Consider the following 24,537-nt stretch of genomic DNA (forward strand, 5'->3'; position numbering starts at 1 on the left):
ACCATTCTATTGTCCCGCCAATTCTTATCCTAGAAAATAGAAGAAGGGCCGAAAAAGGAAAGATGTCCTTCTACGTCGCCCCCAGCCAGCAGCGCACTCTGCGCGCCTGCATGGTGTGCTCGCTCGTCCAACTGCACAGCGTACGTCCAGCTGCCCAGCTGCTACTACCTACCTGCCTTACCCCAGAAGAAAAACTCAATTAACACCTTTGTTTCAATGGAATAGAAATTCATGCGCGAAGGCTGTCCCAACTGCGACAACGTCCTCGGCCTCCGGGGCAACAACGACGCGATTCAAGAATGCACGTCGCAGGTCTTCGAGGGCCTAGTGACGCTCCGCGATCCCACGACCAGCTGGGTGGCTAGGTGGCAGAGATTGGATAGTTATGTGCCGGGGACGTATGCAGTTAAGGTTACGGGGTCGGTGAGTATACACCCAAATTATGATGGTTGTGGTGGTGGTGAAGAGGATATTGGGCTAATAGTGGTGGGTGAACAGCTTCCCGACGAGATTATTTCCAGTTTGGAGGATTCGGGCGTGAAGTATATTCCGTATGTTTTATTCCCTGCCCTTGTCTTTGATTTTATGTTGGGTAGTAATTGATGGATGCTGATTACATTGTGTCTTGGTATAGGAGGGACGGTAGCACGGGTGAAGAGGAGGCGTAATCGATCGATCGCTGTCTGCTTGCTCGGATGTTTTTCTTCGCTTGCTTTCGTTCGTTTGCGCCATATGTCGGTTCTCTATCTTGCACGGCATAGCGATATTTACTTTAAAATGGGGAGGATGGCTTGGCCTTTCTTCTTCGATTTGCACGATTGGAGTTTCGGTTCTACAATTTCTCTTTCGATCATGTACGGTACGGGGTTTGTCGGGTTGGTTTGATTCTGCACACTGTTTATAATTTACAAAGGGGAATGTCTACTGGATACCCGGACAATAGATCAAGATCAAGATCAACGCTGCCTTGGCGGCATCACTTTGTTGCTCAATGACTAGACTAGCATCATCGCCATAAATCGTAGCGCAAATTGCCTTATAAATAACGGCTAAAGATATCATGAAAAGAAATGTCCCCATCCCAAGTTCCGCTAAACGCCATTACTCATAAACTCGAGTTCAATCAAATCAACCGTGCAGCTGCTTACAGCTGCTTAATGATCTTCTCAACGCTCTCCAGGAGGATATCAGCTGCAACATGTTAGCATCTTACTCTTCAAATCAGAATCTAAAGCGACTTACCATGGTGCTTCTGGAAGACCAACATGGGCCTCAGGCGGACGGCGCTCTGGCCGCTGCCACCAATGTTGACACCAACGCCCTTGGCCTTGACCAGGAACTCGTCACGCTTGGGCGTGTCCCAAGCAATGAAGGTTCCCTGGCCCTTACCACGCAGGTTCTGCAGGTGCTCGGGGTACTGCTTGGCGAGACGCTCCAGGCCGGAGAAGAGGTAGTCACCGGTGGCAGCAGTGTTCTCCACCAAGTTCAGGCGCTCAATCTCCTCGATGATACCACGGAAGATCAGAGCACGGGCCGGGTCACCCATCCAGGTGTTGAACTGACGGTAAGGCTTGTTGGGACGCAGGGCCGGGTTGCCGTAGTAGTAACCGGCGGTCTGGGCCTTCTTGGAGAAGGTCACCATGTCGGGGGGAGTCTCCAGGTTCCAGTGGTCGTGGGCCCAGAACTTGCCGGTGGCACCCACACCAGTCTGCACCTCATCAACAATGAAGAGGACGTTGTTGCGCTTGGTGATCTCACGCAGGCCACGGAAGAAGGCAGGAGAGGCGTGGTTGTCACCACCCTCCGACTGGATGGGCTCGACGACAACAGCGGCGACGGGGTTGTGCCACTCCTTGATGAGACGCTCAGTCTCCTGCAGGCAGCGCTGCTCTTCCTGCGCGTTCTCCTGAGCGTGCTCCTCCAAGGGGTACTTCAGGGAGGGGAAGGGAGCCTGGGGCCAGTCAAAGGCGGGGATGTCCAACTTGTGGATGGGCTTGCTGCGGGTTGTAGACAGACTGCCGAACAGACGACCGTGGAAGGCCGACTTGAAGGACATGATGGACAGCTGAGGGGAACCAGGGGACTGGTTCTTCATGGTAGACTCCAGCTCCTCCTCGGTGAACTCGGTCTCAGCGCTACCACGCTCGCGCTGACGGTAGTACATAAAGGCGGCCTTGTAGGCAGTCTCGTTGGCATCCGAGCCGGCCAGGGCGGTAAACACCTGGTTAAGGCCCTTGGGGGCAGCCTTGAGGATACCAGTGTCCAGGATGTCAGCCCAGTCGTGAGAGGGGAAGTTACCCAGAGCAGGTCTGTTGATCAAAGCATTGACCATCTCGGGGGACTCTGCCACCTTGCGGAGGTGGGGGTTGTTGTAGCCGACGGGGATGGAGGCAATTTGAGCGTAGCTGAGGACGATATATGTTAGAACCATACAATCACATTGTCGCAAGGATCATCATAGGTTGGTAGTAGTAGCTTACACATCGAGAAGCACGTTTCCGTCCAGATCGGCGATGCTGTGTCAAAGTTAGCGCTCATTCGGCGATTTGCCCGCAAGGGGTGAGATAAATCCAGGTTAACTTACTAGTTACCGTGGGACTTGTAGTAATCAGTGAGCATGTTCAAGCTGCGCACATCGAAGACCTTGTCGAGCTTCTCAGCAGCAGCCTTGTTGTTGGGGCCAGGAATGGCCGTGGCCAGCTTGGGAGCAGAAGGCTCATCGGGGAAATAAGGCTTCTCCGCAGCGCGCATGTGCGGAGTAGTGGTGAGAGTGCGGACGGCCGACAGGCGCGTCGTCGGGCGGAGCCTCAAGCTGGAGCGGAAGATGGCAGCCATTGTGATGAATTAAGTGAGAGGAGATGGGTTTGAAAAGGAGGAATGAGTTGAGGGGCCAGGGGCACAGAAATACCCAGCTGGAAAACAGGGATGTGGGGAAGGATACGATGACGATAACGCAATGATGATTGATAAGGAGCTCCTCGGTCGATGCTCAACCAGACAAGCAGCAAACCAGCACCGTTTATAGCTTTAGACTGGTGCAATTGAGATGACTTTGGAGGGAGAAGATAAATCACGAGAAAAATGGCAGCGTGAAGGGTTAAATATGGAGCGAGGGGGCAGCTATTGAAGGGAGAGCTCGCGATGGATTGGAAGCTGCCCCGCGCCGTACAGCTGCTTCGGCGTTTTGCACCAATCAGCAGCCGTGCTTCCCCCGTGCTCGGCGACTTCTCAACCCATCCGGAGAGCCGCCGTTCAACATGATAATTCCTAATGATAATAGTAATTCCATAATCCAATCATTCAGATGGAGATGTTCTCTATTGAGTCAATCTGCTTGCCTCTTCCGCCGATTGCCGATGACGGTAAGTGGCAATCAGCATAGGAAGTGACTGCCTAATGGGGTGAGATCATATTGGATCTGCATCGCTTATCAGTGGCAGGGGTGGCCGATAAGCACTCCATCTCTCGCTGCGAACTCCGATGCATCACCGCCATTCCAGTGATGCCAATTCAGCTTTCAGCTAAGGAGAAGCAGGATTTGGTTAGATAAGAAAATACATAAGTTGCTCATTTTCTTTGTAGCTGAGAGTAAGATAGCTACATTGTTTTTGCGATAGCTAAGTTCAATTCAATTGAAGGCAGTGCTACTCGAAATATATTCTGCTGCTGCTAGGGTTGTATGTAGACCTTGCCGGTTGACATCAAGATCGATGATCATCATGATCCATTGAAGTTCAGTTGAAAGATATCGTGAGAGTACTAGCAGTACATGTACATGTACTATAGAAGCCATGGAAATAATATGAAATCCATCCAGTCTATTGTCTAACATCTGGCGACAAACGACGCAATACAGCATGCGATAGTCCAAGTCAAGCATAACTACAAACCTAAATATCATAGCCAATTAGACCAAAATCCAGGTTACTGACAACCAAGCCTTCTAGAATCCATACATATCGAAATAATCACATGTCAGAGATAGTACTAGCGTCTCCCCTAACTCAAATCGATTAGGACCAGAACATACAGCCATCCGCCCAGAAACTACCAGATAGAATACTGCACATCCCCACGAGTAATTGCAGCAATCAATACGCAGAAAAGTATATATACTCAATGTCATCCATCAATTGAAGATACCAAGAACAAAACCAACAAGCCAAAGCAAGCGAAGAACACAAGCGACAAAGCCAGATGAATCACCATAATTAACCTCCCACTAACATAGCACCAACACCAACACTAACAAGGCTAAGAAAAGAAAAGCAAAGAGCCAAAACCGGCACAGAAGTGAACACACACACACACACACACACACACAATCACAATTTCTAATACCAACATTTTACACTGAATATAACTTACCTACCTACAGTACTAAGCCCATCATCACGATCATCTCTCCACAACCCTCAATTAACCTCATTTGTCAACTTCAAAGCCAGCTAAGGTATCATCATCACATCCTCGATCCCTTCCAACCCAACACCAAAGCTGGTGCGGGGTATAGCACACAATAATATACCCAAGACCCAAGCCCCCAAGTAAAATTTCCAAATCTCAAATACCACGATCTACTAGATACATATGCACACGGGCCCCCCGGGCCGTCCAGCTTTAATCTCCGATGCAAGATTAGCTGAGGAGGTGACTATCCAATCATATTCATGATAGTGGTAGTCTAGACCATTTGTCATTGTCTAGTGTAGTGTGTACCGTGTACACCATACTCCGATTATTCAAACAGAACGGGAGTCTAGGGTACTCCCCTACTGTGGACAACGGTACAAAGTAGTAAATAAAAGTGAGTGAGTGCACCAAGTAAAAAAAACGTGTCCCTCTTCCACCATAATAAATACACTTTGACACATTCCTTTTTTTCCCACGGGACATGGCACATGACTAACATCTAAAGAGAAATAAATAACTACCTACACCATCCCACAATCCCACCATCGCTATACACCCCCAAAGGTATCCCCCCCCAAAAAAAAAGAAAAGAAATAATCATCCTGCACCAAACCACGCAGCAAAATAAGCCACACCAACCCTAGACTACCCCTCCCTCCCTCCCCCCAAAAGACCATTGTCAGATCTTAATTACACCCATCCGTACCTGCGTTAGATGCAGCAAGACGGGTCGTACTTTATTTATTAATATAGTCTAATTTACAGCACGTCAATCTACGGAGTGGCCGATGTCAAGGACCAAACAACTTATCAGATAAATAGATCAATATTCAATCAACGCACTGCATCCCTCCGACGGAGCGGACACGGGCTCTCATTCCGGTAGGCCTGACCTGTGCTGCACTGGGGGATCCCTGCAGGGAGGTAGTAATAATACTGTCTGTTAAGTATAATCCATGGATAAAATCGGAGTAGGCAGGAGAAGCGGGACTGGATGGGGTACTGTTACTACTGTATAGGATCGGATCAGGCCATACTGGCATCGGAGTTAGGCGCATGCGAGGCATAGATGAGTGGAGTCATGACCTAAAAGTAATTGCAGTGGAGCCGGAGACCCACTCCGTTTACGGAAGGAATTGGTTGACACTTAATATCGGATGGGCTGAGATACTCGCCAGAGAGGGTCGCGTGGTAGTGGTATAATGGTATTGTGTGTGGGATATCATATTCGTGATGTGTGTTTGGTATACTATAGGTACATGACTCCAGCCTCAAAAGAGTATACATAGATAGTAAGTTATACATGTTCATAACTCAATTCATAACCAGATGACTCCCCCTTGTTGCATTAAGGGGAATGGAAGAATAGAAAAGGAAAATATAGAGAGCGTGACACCCTAGACCGGGTTCCTGTTTTCGTAAAATGTGTGTTGCTCCTTGGAGTCACGGGTGAGTGAGGTGGAGGAGACGTCGCTTCCAGGCGACGTATATACCACTCCATTATTCTTCAGATCGACGTGGTGCGTCGGGGTTGCAACGCGCGTGTGATTCGACATGACCTGAGAGTTGTTGCTATGGCTGGGTCGCCGATTCTCGGTCCATGTCTCCATCTCAACAGTGCGCAAAACCTCCATACGATCCACCGTGGTATCGCCTTGGTAACCATACTGGCGATCTTCTATCATTTTGGAAGCGCGGGACTGCTTGGATGGTCCAGTGGAAGACCATCCCTTCAACTCCCGGTTGCCGAATGAGGATCCGTAGCCACGGGCGGACGGGAGAAGGTGGGGCAAGACAAATCCGATAAGAGGTCTCAATGCAGGTGCAGAAGCACAGATCTAAAACAGAGTTAGCCGTGATACGCGCGCATTTTGAGATGGTGATCATACCAATGCCAAGTTGATTTCTACCGATCCGGCGACCAGAATAGGCCATCCCATCCAGGTAGTGTCATAGGAGGCCATCATACTCTTCCAGACATAGACGGTGCGCACCGTACCCGCCACGTTGACAAAGATACCCAGACCGAAGATCGAAATCACGGCCATCCGCTGCCGGGCAGGCAGCTTCAGGTTCCAGATCAATGGCATCGGGACCAGAGTGCAGAGAAAATCGGTGAAGATGTTGACAACGCTCGCAGAGAATACTGCTGCGCCATAATTGACGCAATGATGAGGATACATCGGCTCCAAGTCCCAAAAAGCATGGATCGGCCTGTTTTATGTCAAGGTAAGTCAATGCAATGCAGTGAGTCGAGGAACAGGGGACTCACGAGCACTGAAAGATGCTGACTAGCAAAAAGACAATGCAGCACAAGGCCACAAAGATGAAGGAGACGATCACGACAATGTTGTAGATTCGGTACAGTCCCTTGCTCCCCGTTCCGATGAGGCGCTTGCAGAACCACAGAACCGAAAGCTTGGTAATTGAACAGGAGAGGGAAAATGTAATCTGAAATCCGAGGTTGTATTTGGTAACGACGGGTAGCCAGGACAAGGGCACATCCCATACATGCCGGTTCGCACCCCAGCGCTCAGTCGCCAGAGATGTACACGCACACATGCCCACTGCAATAGCCTAAATATTGTTTATTAGACCGGTAACCCATCATATATGCAATGTGGACGTACAAAAGCGATGACGATGAAAAAGTCATCGAGACCAGGTGTGCACGTTATCTTGAAACGTGTGTAAAGACGGAGAACAGTCACGATGAATGCGATGGAAAGAAGGACGATATTCACGATATTCACGGCCGGCCCGCGGGTCACTGGGTCGACGTAGTTAGGTGTGGGCCAAGTGGCCAGAACCTCGGCCGGGGGTAGTTGCATGTTGGCGATTTAGCCTGGTAGGAGCGAGGGTAATAAGGTGTAAGATGTTGAAAGTTGGTGGCACTGTTGTATAGTGCCGTATTGTTGTCGCAAAAGTCGAAATGTGGTCAACCATCAGCAACCCCCAGTCGAGCAGTCGAGAGTCGCATTGGCCATCGTCACAGTCAAGATTAGTCTGAAGTGTTGTTGAGAGCGAAGGTAGTCAGCCGTGGCCGACTGATGATACACGAAGGCCAGTGATGTTGACAGCACGAGTGAGGAGGGGAACTAGAGAGATGATATACCACGATGGCGAGTATCCACCCCTGGCCTAGACAAGTTGCGACATAAATGGTCCCTTCGCTAACCATGGACTAGGGAGTTTATTTCTGTGTGTCATTTTGAGTTTAATGGAATTGTTCAATTTCAGATCCAATATCCCGGCCAAGCGGGAAGTCAACTCCTCCAATGAGACTGGAAGCGGACCTCCACCGCAGGTCATTTTATCCAACCGATGGCAAGCAGGAGTCGCAGAACCGAGAATTACCGGGGTACCAAGCCAGCACAGGACAATGATAGGCAGATCCATCGACCCGTCGTTCACGGTCTTCTCCACATGCCAGGGGGGCGATCTGAGCATTTTGAGCCATTCGAATGGGCTTGTTGGCGGAAATGTCAATTGGGATTAGGGATCTAAATTGGACCCGGACCAGAAAGTCAAACCAGTTAGCTCGTCTGAAATTTGCGGGCAGGGGGGGACTCCTGGTACAGCAGTCACTCCATCGGGGCAAAGGATGCGCAAAGTTAGGTTCTGACTTTAGGAAGGAAAGATGAGGTGGTATCCCGGTAATGGGGGGAAGAAGACTCCAGCCGAGGCCACTGAGAAGCCCATGGAGAGAAATCTGGTCCTTCAGACAGCGGACGTGAGAGAAAATCAATTGGAGCAAAGGATGCGAGATCCACAATCTAATTACAGGGATGGCAAGATTAGCGTCGAGCTTCGAAGGGAGGCCCATTGAGCTGGGCTGATGAGCACGAGCGGAGAGAGTAAGAAAGAGTAAGAAAGAGAGCAGGAGTCAGTCAGGCTGAATGAGGAAAGACCACGACCAGCAGCGGTGACCCCACCGGAATCCCACTCACATGCGGCACGCCAGTCCCTTCTGGTGCTTAGTTCAAACGAACTAAAGAAAACAATGCTACTGTACTCCGTACTTAGTGGACTCCATTTTGTCGTGGATTTGACTCCCAGCAAAGAACTGGCGCGAGAGCCTTTCCGTTTTCGGATGAGCGCCAGATTGCCCCGCACGCATTTTCCCTCCCAAATATTACAAAATGTTCACAGAAAGTCTTCCCCCCCCTCACATTCGGCCCGAATGGATGAACCATCACTGGAAATCCCCTCAGCAAGCATTGAATTGCCGTGGTGGCTTGTTGTGCACCCTGAATTTTCTTTGGTGGTACCAGCCCTACGGAAACTCTTTACTATGGCGATATTAGCCCGATCACGATATACTTACTGTATGCACCCCTTGCATGTGCATCACCACCATCACCATGTTGGAGATGTCCTGCATGACATGGGGAAGGGCTGCACTGTGCATGGCCCACGAGTCATAGGCGGGCCCAATTGGGTAATGATGCGAGATACAGTGGGAATTCGATAAAAGAAAAGAAAAAAAATTTTATTCACACCCAGAAAATTCTGTGAAATTCTTAAGATAGATCACACTATTCAACCTCCAAGACTCCAAACCACTATTGTCTCCCATGTCCCCATATCGGTGTCTGCCCTGTGCGTGCAAGTGGGCAGCAACAGCCCGAGTTAGTATCTGCACGGTCCTGGCTACTCCTGAATAGACCATTGTGCGATGATCATCCAAGTTCCTTGGTGATTGATGTCATCACTCTGAAGTCTTCATCGATCCAGCCTATATCGGCCAATACTGCTCGGATTGCCGCTGTGCTCCTCGGAGAACAACTGATCGGAACTCTAACCGGTGATCCATTTCGGGCAAACAACGAAATGCCGATTTTCCTCGTCCATTTTCAACTGCTTATAACGAAGACTCTATTTCCTCTATCTCTTTTTACCCCTTGCCCGTACCAGTGAGACTGAATTTTCTTGATTTCTCTAATTAAGTAATCGATCAGAGAAGGATTGACTGCGACCAATAGTCCGTGATAATCTCCCAGCTGAAGGTACTCGCCAAGGTAGCTTTTCCTGGGTGATCTTCCCGTAACGGGACCGGAATTCCAAAAAGCTCAACACCAGGGCGAGCTGGTGGTGATGATCCTTACCAGCCATGGGTAGTCCTCAAGAGCCCCCGTTCGTGATGGAGTCAATACTTTTGTCATCACGTTCCAGAGCGGACCCGGTTTTCCGGAAAATGATAGGATCGACGAGATTCCTTGGGCACGAATCTAGGCAACACTGGGTGTTCCTGTCCATGGTTCAACCTCGATATCTCGGGAATAACTCGCAGGAAGCAACTAACTTCAATATCCATGAACATCTTTAATATTTCCCCCCTCTGTCCCAGACTTTTCTTCTAGACCCTTGTCTAACCCGCGGATATGCTTCTATGCATTCCTTTGCCCACGTTCTGTCGGTCGCCGTTTGGGCGGCAGTTAAGGTGGTTCCCAGCCCCATAAATAGGACTAGCCGCAAACTTTAACGCGAATGGTGCCGGCTGTCCAGCGTTGATCGCCGCCAGGCTCGAATTGTCTGGTTCAACCTGAAGATCCTTGCGGTCGCCTGGATGTAGTTGAAAACAAATTGCGCGCATCGTGGCTCGCTTTGACCATACATTCCGGGGAACAGAACTGATAGCTGCGTTTACGTCTGTCAATGGCTGCTGCCTCATGACTCCTGAGTTGAAAGATGGGGTCCGCGCATCTATCCCCAGGTTCGAAATTGAGTCTTGCGGGCTTACTTCGCCAGCGACACAGCTACTGACATGATTCAGATACTCAAAATGGCCCACTATTCATGAAGCACCCTGTTGTTTCAGCTGCAAACCTACACAGTAGACACTCCTAAACAAATCAAAGAGTCTGTAAATAATCCCAAACCCCTCCGAAACCTAGCACCTTGTTATGAACGAGATGAGACGGGACGAAACAACAGAACTGTTGACTTGGCTGCTTCGGACAAGCTTTTCCAACATGATGGATGCAGAGAACGGAGATCAAGATATTGTTACAGATCCATCCGGCCGTCTTCCGCGACCGACCAGACACCCGGCAATTTGCAATCTGCAATACCCTTCCTAGTCATCTGCTTTGAATTTCTAGGTTCCTCCTTCCATCCGAGAGCAATACCCCTCGCTCCTGATGTTCTTCTCTATACAAACTTCAACAAAACTCTCTCAGACACCAAATATCAGCCTTTACAGTCACTCTCGCCACATTGAACCTACTCTTAACACTGACAGCCTTGTCAGTAGATCCCGATATTCCGAACGAGGGGTAGATTATGTACTCTTGCCTAATCCGGTTCTTGAAGGAGCGGTTCTCAAAATTGGGTCGGATCCTCAACGGTATCCCGTTTTCGGACCCGAACCTTATCGGGACAATGGGGGACATATAGCCTGTGCCCTGCCAAGATGTCAAGACCCTGTTTATTTCACCAAGGAGCGCCGTCGTATATAGTGTCTGATACTACTAACACTTACTTCTTCTAGATAATGTATGCTTGCTTATTCGAACTCTGCCTATGGCCACGTGTGGCCGGTTTGATATCGATCGACGGAGACTATTCACCGTGCCAATTCGTGGCAGGCTGATGTGCGGATCTGGTGTGACGTGGCTTGCTGAGTTGTAGGGTAAAAGCAGAGCTATTGATCGCGGTGCCGTGGTTTTTACTCGGTCATATGATCGTCATCTAGCTCCTTGGTTATACACTTATCTCTCTTCAGCATGGCCAGTGCAATCTCTGCTATAAGCCATGAATATGGACTGAACCATGATGCTCTAAGCAGCAAAAAATCATGATTCACGGATCAACAAGCACTGACACCCCAATAGATAGCCTCCCCAAACTCACCTACTACCTCATAATCATATCCTCATCTCCCTCACCCCCACCAGATCTCCCCAAAATAAAACCCCCCCTCTAACTTCCTTGGTTCCTATCCCCAACCATCTCCTCTCCACAAACGGAAAATGTAGCCACCCACGAAACAGCCCCTCATCCTGCGATCTTCGGCAGCAGTTACAACTCACACACACAGACCAGCACAAAGCTCCATATAGGCTGAAACACACCAATGAAGCATGTGATATTACAGAACTGCCGAGCTGGATCTGGAGCTGAAGCTCGAGCTCGAGCTGTCGATCCCAAGCTAGGAGAAGTCTTCCTGAGTCCTGAGCTTTGGACAGCGAACTGAGCTCGAGATTTGGGCTGGAATTATGTGGAGTTAGATCGACATATCAGCTCAGCTCAGCTCGGTCTCAGCTGGGAAAGCCACTGTCGGAGATGTCTGTAGGTATGTAGCTTAGCTTCGGAAATGGGGCATCTCTTTGGGTATTAAGTGGGAAATTATAGCTCTTGGTATGACGGATGTTTGCCGAGGGAGTGTGGATGGGGTTTTCTCATTATGTTCTAGTTGTTTTGTTGTAATGATGTCTGCCTGGAGGACTGGATGGGATTTGGTTGTGGGATTGTGGCTTACCATCTCATTTTGAGGGCTGCTGCTGTTATAGTGGTTTTGCCTAGATATCTTGGACGATATTAAACCCTCTGATGAGTCACTGTTCGTAGCATTGTCAAAACATTTTTGATAATGTTTTCATCTCCTCAAAATAATTTTCTTTCTCTCTACTAGCTGAGCTTCTCACTTACTCTGATACATCATCCCAATTGCACCTCAAACAGAGACGCCAATGAGCACCACGCCATATCACACGAAGTGATATTAGCTGCAGTTTCCACAAACTAACAAAATATGATGCATAAAGAGTCGACAAGTTTGCGCAACTAAAACTACATGTAATCTCTACTAGCTTCACTCATAGGTACATGGCATTTACGAATTGTGTATAACTCCACTCAACTCAGTATTTGTATCATGCAGTGAACTCAAGAGGGTATGCATTTATACCATAAGTCAATCCCTATGTCGTATTTTGCGATTTATGACTAGAGCTCCTGCATAATGTTACGGAGGTCTAAATATTTTCAATCTTTGCTGAAGGTAATTGAGTTAACGGGCCAGTCAGATGGCTTTGTAGCGATTGCTCAGATGTAGCCATCAAAGGCTTTACCTTTTTCTAGCTGATTTGTGGTCTGACTACTAGTTGATTTCATTACTAAAGCAAGATCATAACCAAGCCTGTGGAAATATATTAGTCCGTTTGGAGGATTCACAGACTTTTGGTGATACAGTACCAGGCGTACTCAAATCCAAGTCGCTCAAGTCTCGAACATAGGGTACTCCAGGTGTTCGGATGGCCGGTATTGGAGGGATGCCTGGTCGTGCGTTTTCCTATCTTTATGATAAAGTATAATGGGTTTGAACTAATCTCAAACCCTCAACCTTGTGGGGGATTATATTGAAGAATAGATCTTCCATAGTAGTATATATATTCTTTTGCCAGAATATACTACTAGTAGATATATTTAAGGGAATTTAGAGAATATAGTTCTTACTCATATGGAAGATTTCTACGAAGTTATTTTCCCTTTTATATTATGAACCGCTATGTTTATATCCGCAAAAGGGTAAGAATACTTTGTTGCATAGCCTGGAAATAGCATCGTGATATTCGTAGACATTTATGTGATGATGAACCGCCTGTATCTAAGTAATAGAGAGATCATTAAATGGAGCTGCCAAACTAGCTATCAAGCTAGGTAGTTAGTATGCAGTCTGGCATAGTTGAAATGGAGAATAAAAGAAATAACATACAAATATGATATGTTAAGCTAGCTTGGTGAGGATGAACCTTCTGTGGATCCGGATATACGGAATTACCGATTTACGGGATTTCATAGGCTCACTCACCAGTCAATTGCTACGGTGGGCGATCAGCAACAACACTTGCTCTATTTTAATGCGAAATCGATACATCAATGTGACCGGGGTACCTTGGCATCCATACTGGCCGGATATATCTAGTTAGTTAACTAGTTAGATGGCAAAATATGGTGACTAAGCCGGCTGTTAAGACAAGATGCAATCCCGAACACGTCATGACATCCCTTACTTACAATGGAATTGACCTTGGCTTCAAGATTCGCATATTACGTGTGGTGCTAGAAGGGCGAGTAACGACAGTCAACTACGCTGTCGGATTCAGTGGCTCAAAATATTTCTCCTGTTCAGTCCAACAGCCTCACTCATCATGGTTCGACCACTATTCTCTCCCGCGCAGCGTAGCATAGCTAAGAAACGACTACTATGTTCGCCTGCAAGAGCACGATATCTTTTCAGCACTTTCGCAAATATCATTGATGGCAAAACCAGAGACTCTTCACGAGTCCACCAGGGCATCAATCCATCAAATTGCCAGAAACTTTGGGATGTTCCCATTGCATCGAAGAATGATCTCCAAGATGCTATCACCTCTGCGCAGAAGGCGTTTACCTCCTGGTCAGCCGTATCAGGGTCCGATCGTCAAGCTGCCATTGCTCAATTAAGAGATTCTCTTCTGTCGAGTAAAGAAGATATGGCTGAGTTGCTTATGAAAGAAGCAGGTAAACCAGTAAGATTACCTCCTGAGACAGTAGGTCGGTACTCACCCTATACCAGAGAATGCAAGCGACTCTCGAAGTTGACCATGCATGTGGCTTTCTGGATTACTTCGGTACGTTAAATTCTTACGCCTACATAGACCACCGACTAACCCATCCTTCATAGCAAATGTCAAAATTCCATCCGAAGAGGTTATTCATGAAGACGCCTCACTCAAGCTAACACTGAATTACCTCCCCCTCGGAGTTATCGGGGCTATTGTCCCCTGGAACTTCCCATTAGTTCTTGCGATGGCCAAAGTTGCCGCAGCCCTCGCCGCAGGAAATACCGTGATTGTCAAACCATCCCCATACACCCCCTACAGTATCCTCAAGGTAGCCGAATTAGCCATCCCGATTCTACCCCGGGGTGTATTCCAAGCCATTAACGGCGATGACACGACCGGGCCAGAAATGACCTTGCACCCCGACATCAATAAAATCAGTTTCACAGGTTCGACCAGAGCAGGCAAGCACATCCTGGCCGCAACAAGCAACACATTGAAAGAATGCACCCTTGAATTGGGCGGTAACGACCCGGCTATCATCTTCCCAGATGTAGACATTCAAGCCGTAGCACAGCAAGTCGCCTTGGGTGCTTTCTTCAACAGTGGACAGTTCTGCCTTGGCAGCAAGCGTCTTTATGTCCACGAGGCAATCTACAACGAATTCCGAGATGCCTTGGTCAATGTCGTGAAGACATGGAAAGTAGGACCTGTGGACGAGGATGTCATGCTAGGTCCAGTTCAGAATGAAATGCAATTCAATGTCGTCAATGACATATTCAAAGACTGCAAAGCAAACGGATACAAATTCGCTTTGGAGGGCGGCCCCAGCACCGGCCCAGGGTATATCTTCCATCCTACCATCGTGGACCGCCCACCTGATGGATCAAGAATCGTCACGGAGGAACCGTTTGGTACGTGAGCCTAAACCTTCCAAAACAATACTCAATATTAATCCACTTGAATCACACAGGCCCCATCGTGCCTCTCCTGTCATGGAGTAACGAATCAGAGCTCATCTCAAGAGTCAACGACACCAAGACTGGACTTGGATGCTCAATCTGGGCCAAGGATGTGGAAGCAAGCAAGAGGCTTGCGCCGAAGATTCAATCTGGGAGTGTCTGGCTGAATAGCTTTGCAAAACCTCATCCTCATGGTTATTTGGCCGGTCGCAAGGAAAGTGGAATTGGAGGTGAGTGGGGAATGAAGGGATTGAAGTCGTATTGCGCGACTCAGACACTGCATTACTACAAGTGAACCACCCTATATAAGTAGACTGCAGATCCGCCGTTGGATTATATTCACCAAGCCATATGTAATAAATGGATATTCAACGAAGGAAGTGACCTCGGACATAGAATATCCCGTCCAAATATCTAGATAGTACATGGTGGTCTATCCCTCATACAATCTGACCAGGGGACTACAACTATCTCAAGCCAAACAAACGAAATACGCAACAGTAGAAAATAACCCACAACAGAGCCCTCAATCCGAATACTAAATCCACGAAATCTCTTCAACACGCCACACTACACAAGTTGTACAAGCACAGCCCCATTAACGGCTCTATGGTTTTCCACCGGGTAGACTAGATACATAGAGAGATGTCACGACGGAAGAACCGAAGAAATTCGATTTCCCGACTAACTAATGCTCCCCCACCTCCCTCCCGCTCGGTACCAAAAATAGATACGGTTGTTAGATGTAGATGTAGAATTCTTAACCCGATGTACTGTACTACTGTATTGGAAAGGAAGATGTAAGTGGTGCTACTATCTATAGATTGGAATACTGGGGTCCGGGACTGGTCATGGAGTAAATATAGCTGGTTCGGTTGTGAGAGAGTCTTGGTTGAGTGGTGGCGAGGGAGTGGATGTGGTTGTTGTTTGTTGATTTTTTCTTATTTCAATTTTAACAATTTTAAATTATATTACCTGATATTTCTCTGGAAGAATAATATAGATATGTAATGCTTTTGTTTCGGGGCAATTCGTTGTTGACAATTCGTAGAAGTTTGGTGGATGGACCGTAATCGAGGCACAGGTCATCATGGTGCTTTGGTCTTCACGCTTGGTCTTGATCAATTGACTAAGCGGACAGATGATGAAACATTGAAGAAGTTAGCTGCAGGAAAGTCACTGTCCGGGAGTGACACGGCACTTTACACCTCCGCTGTTATCAATCATTACGAACATGGCTACTAGGTTATTCCGATTTAGGTTACGCTCCTGCAAGATGGTAACGAAACTCGAATACGAGCAGTCAAGACTCGCTAATGTCGGTGTCATTTGTCTAGGCTTAGTGGAAGTTGGCTTAGCAAGTAGCCTCGGCTGTGGCATAACAACTTGTGCAAGCCATCGACCTGACCCCTTTCGATCGGACCCTGAAGCGTTCGTGGTTAATTTTCGGAGAAATACAACCCCTGAAATAGCACATGATTAGCACATGAGGAGTCAGTAGCGTGTAGTTGATAGATTGACTGATTATCAGAAATTCTTCGATCTTCGATCCGTGAGGCGATGCGGTGTCTCCGCGCGGAAGACGACAGGGGTATCGAGTTAATTGCACGGAATACGCCGTTCCTGCAGCGAGGCATACACTGGAGTAAGACTCGGATCGCGATCCTGTCGCAGACAATGCCGTCTTGATTTATCCCCGAGGGGAGTGGAAGTCTGATCCAGATGAGGCCATCGGACCTTCGACTGTGAGAGAAATGACCTATCTCCAGAGACAGACCATGGCGGACTCAAAGACCTTTCATATCTCCTGAAAGTGCAGGGTGGAAATTTGATTCTTTGACTGGGTTCGCTTTTGTTTCAGCAGCGAAGCCCAGACGGAGAGAAATCGACTCGTGCGGTGCCACGAAGGCCTGGCCGTGAGAAGAAGACGAATGAGACCAGCGGATTAACTGGGGCGGAAGCAGCCGTCTGACGTTTTGGCCCGCGTGGCGCGGCCAAACTGCTGAAACAGGGGGTCTGGACCGCATCCATTATTGGCCAGATGCTCCCAATGGGCGGATCGCCAAGCGTTCCTGGCGGTTGACCCTCGCTATTGGCTCTACCCGGGGTCGCTGTATCGTGTACATCCTAATTCTGCAGCGGGGACACCCAAAAGAAGAAAAAATAGCAGCAGTCATACGCAGCACCAGTGGCTGTACAGGTACCAGTACACGCAGCATACCATACTGACATACGATTTAGAGTGTATGCCAGTGTATGGCAGTTACACAATGGCAGCAGCGCTCTGAACTTTGTTTTATGGAGCTGCCCCATGTCCAATGCGTGGCAGTCGTTGGTCTGGGATTAATAAGTTTATGTTGGCACTAGATATTAGTTAGATATCCCCGTCAGTGAACTCCTGACGCACCGTCCTCTTCATCGATCTTCACTTCTCGGGAATTTTCAATCGTTGCTTACGACCTTCGTTTATCACCTGTCTCCATTCCCAGGTTGATCATTCACGTTCGTTCCCGAAGGCAGGCCCTTCTTTGTTCTTTAACCCAAACCACCATCAGTCTCTCCTTTCGAATCCCAACCCACCGATTAATTTTCAGGTCAAAATGGGCGACGAAGCGAGCCACGATAACCACCTGGCACCCACCGCGGACCATGATGTGCCCACTATTGTCCCGGCAAATGAACCCAAGGAGCCACGAGGACGCTTGACACCTCGTCCTTCTTTTCTGGAGAACCTCGCCAGTTCCACAGACAGACAGTTCATGCTAGGAAGACGCAACTCTAGTGAAATCGATCGATATTTCGTATGTTAAGATCAGGGTATATTGGGAGGGGCCACTTGGACTAACAATAGACGTATAGCACGGACCGCGAGATCTCGATCGACACTCCAAATGGCCCATCTTCCTACGAATGCATGGCAGTATCATGCCGAAAATGATTTTACCTCTTGCCTTTGTCGCAGCTTGGGCCACCGTCATTACCCTCATTTCCAGATTTGTCCACAACAGTAGGTTTTTCTTTCGCAGAATGTGACTGAACGCTGACCAATCTTCACTAGTCGGCATCAACGATATTCTTTTGACAGTTACCGGTTTCGTGGTCAGTTTGGCGCTGTCGTTCCGCAGTTCGACGGCATATGAAAGGTATGTCTGATTCTTGGCCTGCACATAGACAGCTGCTAATCTCCATAGATGGGCGGATGGAAGAAAGTACTGGGCGCTCCTCAATCAGACGGCTCGCAACCTTGCACGTACTATTTGGGTCAACACGGCAGAACGTGCAGGAGAGGAGGGCAAGGAAGACTTGCTAGCAAAACTGTAAGACTTTCACGCTTCCGATCATTGCCATTTTACTAATAAACGTAGGACGGCCATGAACCTCATTCTGGCTTTCGCCGTTTCCCTCAAACATAAACTGCGATTCGAACCCGATGTGGGATACGAGGATCTAGCAGGCCTGGTTGCACACCTCGACACATTTGCCAAAGAGGCCCACGACCGCCAAGTCGTTCAACCCCCGAAAAAGACGCCCTGGAAATCAGTCGGTGAATACCTGGGCGTTTCTTTTGCCGAATCCAACCCGAGAAAGCTTATCAAGCGGTCCAAGAAACCCTTGGGCCATCTTCCTCTGGAGATCTTGAACCATCTCTCCGCATATGTCGACCGGTGCATCGCCAACAATACTCTCAACATCAGTCTTCACCAAGGACAAGCCAGTACGTACCCGTCCCGATGTCTTTCCAAATATATCGCTAACTTCCCAGTCACCGCTCTATCTACCCTTAACGAGGTCCTCACCGGCACCGAGCGCGTCCTGGACACTCCTCTTCCCGCCGCATACAGTATTTCCATCGCCCAGATTGCCTGGATCTACGTCCTCGTGTTGCCCTTCCAGCTGTACGACTTTCTCGAATGGGTGACCATCCCAGCTTCCGTCGGTGAGTATCCCATCCACTACACAGAATCCTCTAATCTAACAATATCACAGTTGCCGCCTACATCATTCTCGGACTCGCCTTCATCGGCAGTGAAATCGAAAACCCCTTCGGCCACGACGTCAACGATCTTCCCCTCGACACCTACTGCCGCCAGCTCGCCGTCGAGCTTGACATCATCACCGCCATGCCCCCGCCCAAGCTAGACGAGTTCGGCACGCGCGAGGACAACTTCGTGCTGTACCCTCTCAGCACATCCGGATACCCCGAGTGGAAGGACCGCTCGGTCGAAGAGATTCGCGCCGCTCTGAGGGCAAAGGTAGTGGCCAACTACCCGTCCGCAGGGATGTCGGACGCCTCGACAGTGATAGGGAGTGTGCGAAGCAAGCAGTCTGTTTGATATAGCAGAGGTGATGGGTTAAAAGTTTAAATAAAAGCGAGGATGAGAGGATAGATTGTTTTGATTGATGTTTTGGATGGTGTTCAATAAGCATGAGAGTCTGGTGTTCTGTTCTATCAAAAAAAGAGGATGATATTATGTATGGTTGGTTGGTCGGTTGGGTCGGTCATTCGTTACTACTATTACTACTATACCAGGGTTGGTCTTTCGATGTGAATATTTGGGAATCGAATCTTTCTGATATATCATACTACTTGCTTAACTGGGTATATTATGCATAGCCTGCTATATAGTACAATTCGCTTCGCCATGGCTGAGGAATGTAGACTGCCACAGACAACAACAAAAGCCTTTATATCCAACGAGAAACCTTGCTATCAACAAGCAGAACCTCCATACGCACACCAGCCCAATCGCTAGAATCGGAGGTTACTTCCTGCCCCCAAGAGCCTATCTCAACCAATCACACAACCGTATAATCCATTATCCTATCTCACCCCAAACATCCCATATCCCTCTAAAAATCATCATCATCCACACCCAGATCAAGGATCAGCAATTAAGGAACAAACACCTCCCCCCCACCCCCATTAACCAACGCCCCGAGATAATTCCCCTTCGCACAGACCCTCCACGCCATGCTGCCCCCTCCTCCTCCCACATCACCAGCACCTGATGTATTTGTAGGCGTACTCGCACTCCCTCCAATCCACGAACTCAACGCCGCCACAACCGCCGCCGCATCATCGCGCGGCACGCGTGTCCATACTGTGCTTCCTAACCCCGCTCCTCCTGTTTTATTTCCGGTAGATGATGATGATGACGATGGCGGCGATATCTTGAGTATATCAATGGGAATAGTTGTTCCCGTTAATCCGAGGAATTGGGAGAGTGCGGCGGAGAGGTAGGTTCGGGCTGTGAGGGGGTCGAGGGGTGTGGATGTTGTGGAGGTTGGGGGGTTATTTATTCTAGACGAAGTTAGTCAGGTGGTAGAAGTATAAGCGAGGAAGGGGATGGCACGTACAATTGAAGTTTGAGATATGTCCATGTTGGTGTGCGCGAGGTGAAGTGGATGGTTTGAGGGGTGGAGGAGTCGGATTTGCGTTTTGAGGGTGTGGTTGTTGTTGTTGTTGACATTATGTATTTCTTGGTGGTGGTGTTGTAGAGAGAGGGCGTATATGTAGGTAGTAGAGGTTGAGAAGGTAGGTAGGTAGGTAGGGAGGAATTGCGTTGAATTAAACTGGGGATTATGCGATGCGATGCGATGCGGGCGGAGAAAGTTGAGAAAAAGAAAAATCCCCGTGATTGTGATGTCACGGCCGGCGGTGTCGCGCTTGCGGGAGCAATCACCACTATGAAGATAGATGGTATTTATTATACCCTCAGCCAGTCAATTGATATATATGTAAATGAAAAATCATTTCTGCATAACAGCCCCCTCTAATATCCCCCGCGCCCTCTGTAAATACTCATCTTCGCTGTGCTTCCCAATATCCAGCTCCGAAATAGCAAGGATCTTTTCTCGGGACTTTAATCCGCGGATCACTTCCACGTTGGATTTGGGGACTTGGAAGATCTGTTCTCGTTATCATTTGATGTTTTATAAATATTGAAGCGTGGGTTTTGGGTATTAGTGGAAGAGAGAGAGATGTACTCACCTGCGCTATAACACGCGACACGGCTGCATTCGCTTCGCCTTTCCTGGGTACTGCGGCGACGCATACATCTACCCTGTCTGCTGCGATAGAGGTTATGCCTTCGCGGTTGCTTGAGGCGTTTGGCTTTACGTGACAGGATATTTGGAGGGTGTAGAGTTGGTTGGTGGGTCGGGATTTGGTGGTTGCGGATTGGATTAGGCGGAGGAGGGGGATGGACATTGTTGGTTTATTGTAAGATTTGTGAGGGTGTGAAGGGGTGTATGTTGGAAGATGGGTTTAATAAAGTGGTGGTGGATGTTTGGAGGAGATGTAGTTGTTTGGTGGATGATGGATTGCGGGTTAGAGGGAAGTACTAGTAGTATCTATATCTGGGGCAGATTATTGGCTGTGAGATGCGGGATGTATATGGCCCCGATTAGGGTCATTGGTGCCATACTGACTATCTACACTACTCGCAACATCATGATTCCATTTGCAATGGGAGCTATGTTGCCTGTACGCGATTGGGTTACTGCTGCATAATGTGGTAGAATTAGTTACTACTACTGTAGGCTGCCTTATACTGTTTGCTCTATCCTAAGAACTCCGGCTGAGCGATGAGCTACTTCTACTGCTACAATGCAATAACTTCATATCAAGCTGATACGCACTCAGTGTTACTCCATATCAATACCATCAAGCCAATTGTTCAATCCTGAAAATACCAAACCTCACCTCACAGCCAACTGCTTCACCAACTTGCCCACTCCCAGCCTCTTGTGAGGGCATTAACAGCGAACACCCCAGCCTGCAGTACAGAACAAAGACAATTCCGTATTGAGTCACAATACCTAACTCAGCCGCTGCATTCAATTACCATTGAGCCACAGAAGCAACAATAGGGACCCACCCAAGAACAAAGACCAATGTATTGATACCTTTGTTACTACGGGGCCCCAGTTTCAAGGTGGACCCTGTCACAGAGGTAGATCCAGCCTCCGAGATTCTGATTGGCCAAGTCAGATCTATAAGGCTCAGTGACTGCTATATTGGCGGCTGGTGCACTGGGGCACGCAGTCAGATCTGTCATGAGTAGTTCGCAGTCAGATGTGATTTTTGGGATATTGGCTTAACGATGCTAAATGATGGCTTCAGTAGATGATATGCTTTGCGGATTGCGTATGCAAAGATAATTCGAATATAGGCATGATTAGGTTCGTTGGATAGAGCTCTGTCTGCTCAATTGCTCTTCTTCAGGAGAGACCGAAATGATCGTCAGGGCCGCAGTAACGGCCATTAAAAGGCATCATATAGGAAACTTCGAAGAGCTCGACAGAGCATCCCGAGTGAATTCCTCTCCTCCAATTCGAACAATGAAGTTCTGCTCATGGACCTTACCCTATGCAAAGCTCTATGCCAGCCTCTCTATTAATTGTATGTTGTTAAATAGACAATGGTCCCCCCGAACACCAGACAACTTAGTCGAACATCTTCCTCTTCTTTTCCTCTTGCGAGTTCTCCAGCCAGTTCATCTGCTTCGTGCACAGTCTATCTGTCGTTTCGTGCTGTTCTTCGTTTGACTTCGTTCGTGGATAGTATCAATCTTCAATTGCGTGCCAGGTTCAAAGCTTCGTTTCTCTCATACAGTCTTGCGGAAAAGGCTTCCCTTCTCTTGATCGTTCTCAATCAAGACATTGAACTGCGTGCCAGTTTCAAGGCTTCGTTGTTCTAATAAAGTCTTTCGGAGAAAAGGCATCTCCTCTTTACTTTGTTCTCAATCACGACAACACATAACCATCTTTCACAATGGCCATTCTACTCGACTGAAAGCACCAATGCTTTCCAGGACATGTTGAAACAGAACTATGCAATGAGTTAGTATACATCCGCAGTCGGGGTCAAGAAGCTAACAAGAACCAGTGCAAGCTTCGTTTCAAGAATCCGTTCAATCTACTTACCGGGAGGCCTGCCAAGCCCAAGCCGACTCAGGCGACTTTACTTCTTTCCATCCTGAGCAGCAAGACTGGTCGTGGGACAATCTGCCGGACATCCTTTATCAGCTCAAGCCTACTGGCCCCAAGAGCAAGATCGAGCCTCCAGATATGCCCTACCCCATTAACGGAAAGGTCCTGCGCGATATTCCCGTCTTGCCTGATCACATTGCCTCCGACGTTGACGAGTTCCGCGTGGAAGCTTGGATGCGTCTCGATAGGCGAATCCGGCTCAGCGATATTACTGATCGCATGAGTCCGGAGTTCCGTATTGCGCCTAACGCACTGCAGCAGCGCGGCGGACGATTCAGACAGGCGTTCGGCATGTTGGCCTGGGATTCAGGCAATAAGCTAAGTCGCGAGCTCGAGTCTAAATTGATGCAGACCTTGATGGAGCATGGCATTGACCCTAACCTTAATACCACTCGGGGACTTACTCCCGGCTTGATCATTCCAGCCCTGGGTGAAGCTGGCGGACGCATCCCTCTCCCACCTACCTACACTCTGGAGAAGCGCAAGAAGCGCAAGCGTTGTATGCGGGCTACTGGGCCCAAGAAACCTAAGAAGATGCCCAAGGCACAAGAGCAGATGCTTGTCAATACAGCAAAAGAAGCTCTGCGAGTATTTCAGAATGTCGGACCAGCCCCATCTCAGAATGGAATCGACAGCGGATTTCCTACCAACTCTCAGATCAAACAGCTTATGATGCCCGGTGAAAGTGTGTTCGCCGTTGAAATGCCTGCTCCCGACACAATTCCCGTCCCAGTTACCGCTATTGTTCCTGATGTGGACGAATCGAATGTCAACGAGGACTGGCCAATGCTTGATGCGGTCCAGGTTGAGCCACTGTACAAGCTTGTCCCCGCCGAACAGTATCTTGATCAGTCAACTGGGCCACTACCCGTGTTCCGGGGTGAGGTCCCGGACATGGAACTTCCTGGCACCGTGTGCCCGATGGACCTTGACATGACCTTGGGTGCGAAAAACCCATGGAGCGACGGTTACCAAGTCCTGGAGACGGTTGGCCATTGGACGAAGGTCGAGGTAAAGTCAACCAACGGCCTGAAACCAGGAAAGTCTGGCAATCAAACACTCTTCAACTCATATGAAGAGATGCAGCTGCCGACTCCAACTACGGCGCCGTGTTGTGCAGACATCAAGGCAAGGCAGCCCACAGGCGGGCTGTTCCTGATAAAACCGCCCCTGACCTTGGATGCATTGCCGAACCCTTACCAGGTCGCATTGTTCAACCATTGCCTCCGGGAGTTGAATGTCGGGGAACGTTATGTCTTCAACCTGCCATTTTTTGGCCCGTGAACAAGCTTCACAATGTCGGTCTTGACTCGGGCCGTTCGAATTGTTTGTTTCTGTACTCGTCTGATGCTTTTAGTTGATTTGTTGTTCTGTATTTTTATTTGCTTTTCCGTCGTTATTCTGTTTTCCCTTCCCTTCCATTTCGTTTTCCTCTTACCTTTTCTTTTCACAATATGGGATTTTTCAGGTCTTGTTCAACAGCGAATGAGAGAGGTCAAGATAAAGTTGGGCGCCAAGATGGCTGCCGCGGTTGGTTTGGCTTTGATTTGAATCTTTATTTGTTCTTGCAGTATTTGTTGCGCGCAGCCGGAAAGGAGTTAACATGAAGCGAATACCCT

At 48.5% G+C, this 24,537-nt stretch overlaps 8 protein-coding genes across 8 annotated transcripts; 4 read left to right on the forward strand and 4 right to left on the reverse strand.

The window, feature by feature from the left end:
* Positions 1-62: 62 nt before the first annotated feature.
* Positions 63-668, forward strand: spt4 (transcription elongation factor SPT4; the record flags this gene model as incomplete). Its single annotated transcript, XM_035505300.1, has 4 exons — positions 63-140; positions 226-423; positions 499-551; positions 635-668. The coding sequence occupies 4 exons, from the start codon at positions 63-65 to the stop codon at positions 666-668; spliced, it is 363 nt and encodes a 120-aa protein (XP_035361193.1).
* Positions 669-1,144: 476 nt separating this feature from the next.
* On the reverse strand, positions 1,145-2,835 carry gatA (4-aminobutyrate transaminase gatA; the record flags this gene model as incomplete). The annotated part of the gene is made up of 4 exons (XM_035505301.1): positions 1,145-1,191; positions 1,243-2,405; positions 2,481-2,516; positions 2,585-2,835. The coding sequence occupies 4 exons, from the start codon at positions 2,833-2,835 to the stop codon at positions 1,145-1,147; spliced, it is 1,497 nt and encodes a 498-aa protein (XP_035361194.1).
* Positions 2,836-5,810: 2,975 nt separating this feature from the next.
* AtWU_10197 (uncharacterized protein) lies at positions 5,811-7,244 on the reverse strand (the record flags this gene model as incomplete). The annotated part of the gene is made up of 4 exons (XM_035505302.1): positions 5,811-6,251; positions 6,303-6,627; positions 6,686-6,990; positions 7,044-7,244. The coding sequence occupies 4 exons, from the start codon at positions 7,242-7,244 to the stop codon at positions 5,811-5,813; spliced, it is 1,272 nt and encodes a 423-aa protein (XP_035361195.1).
* Positions 7,245-13,568: 6,324 nt separating this feature from the next.
* AtWU_10198 (aldehyde dehydrogenase family protein) lies at positions 13,569-15,218 on the forward strand (the record flags this gene model as incomplete). Its single annotated transcript, XM_035505303.1, has 4 exons — positions 13,569-13,928; positions 13,976-14,030; positions 14,084-14,875; positions 14,935-15,218. The coding sequence occupies 4 exons, from the start codon at positions 13,569-13,571 to the stop codon at positions 15,216-15,218; spliced, it is 1,491 nt and encodes a 496-aa protein (XP_035361196.1).
* Positions 15,219-17,523: 2,305 nt separating this feature from the next.
* On the forward strand, positions 17,524-19,257 carry AtWU_10199 (UPF0187 domain membrane protein; the record flags this gene model as incomplete). Its single annotated transcript, XM_035505304.1, has 7 exons — positions 17,524-17,724; positions 17,783-17,930; positions 17,982-18,066; positions 18,115-18,240; positions 18,289-18,638; positions 18,687-18,860; positions 18,911-19,257. 7 exons carry the CDS (start codon positions 17,524-17,526, stop codon positions 19,255-19,257), a joined length of 1,431 nt encoding a protein of 476 aa, XP_035361197.1.
* Positions 19,258-19,816: 559 nt separating this feature from the next.
* AtWU_10200 (uncharacterized protein) lies at positions 19,817-20,394 on the reverse strand (the record flags this gene model as incomplete). The annotated part of the gene is made up of 2 exons (XM_035505305.1): positions 19,817-20,225; positions 20,282-20,394. The coding sequence occupies 2 exons, from the start codon at positions 20,392-20,394 to the stop codon at positions 19,817-19,819; spliced, it is 522 nt and encodes a 173-aa protein (XP_035361198.1).
* A 280-nt stretch (positions 20,395-20,674) lies between these two features.
* On the reverse strand, positions 20,675-21,134 carry AtWU_10201 (DUF167 domain-containing protein; the record flags this gene model as incomplete). The annotated part of the gene is made up of 2 exons (XM_035505306.1): positions 20,675-20,833; positions 20,916-21,134. 2 exons carry the CDS (start codon positions 21,132-21,134, stop codon positions 20,675-20,677), a joined length of 378 nt encoding a protein of 125 aa, XP_035361199.1.
* A 1,609-nt stretch (positions 21,135-22,743) lies between these two features.
* Positions 22,744-24,202, forward strand: AtWU_10202 (putative integral membrane protein; the record flags this gene model as incomplete). Its single annotated transcript, XM_035505307.1, has 2 exons — positions 22,744-22,768; positions 22,815-24,202. 2 exons carry the CDS (start codon positions 22,744-22,746, stop codon positions 24,200-24,202), a joined length of 1,413 nt encoding a protein of 470 aa, XP_035361200.1.
* Positions 24,203-24,537: the final 335 nt, after the last annotated feature.

The sequence above is a fragment of the Aspergillus tubingensis genome (assembly GCF_013340325.1).
Source record: "Aspergillus tubingensis WU-2223L DNA, scaffold_12, whole genome shotgun sequence".
NCBI lineage: Eukaryota > Fungi > Ascomycota > Eurotiomycetes > Eurotiales > Aspergillaceae > Aspergillus > Aspergillus tubingensis.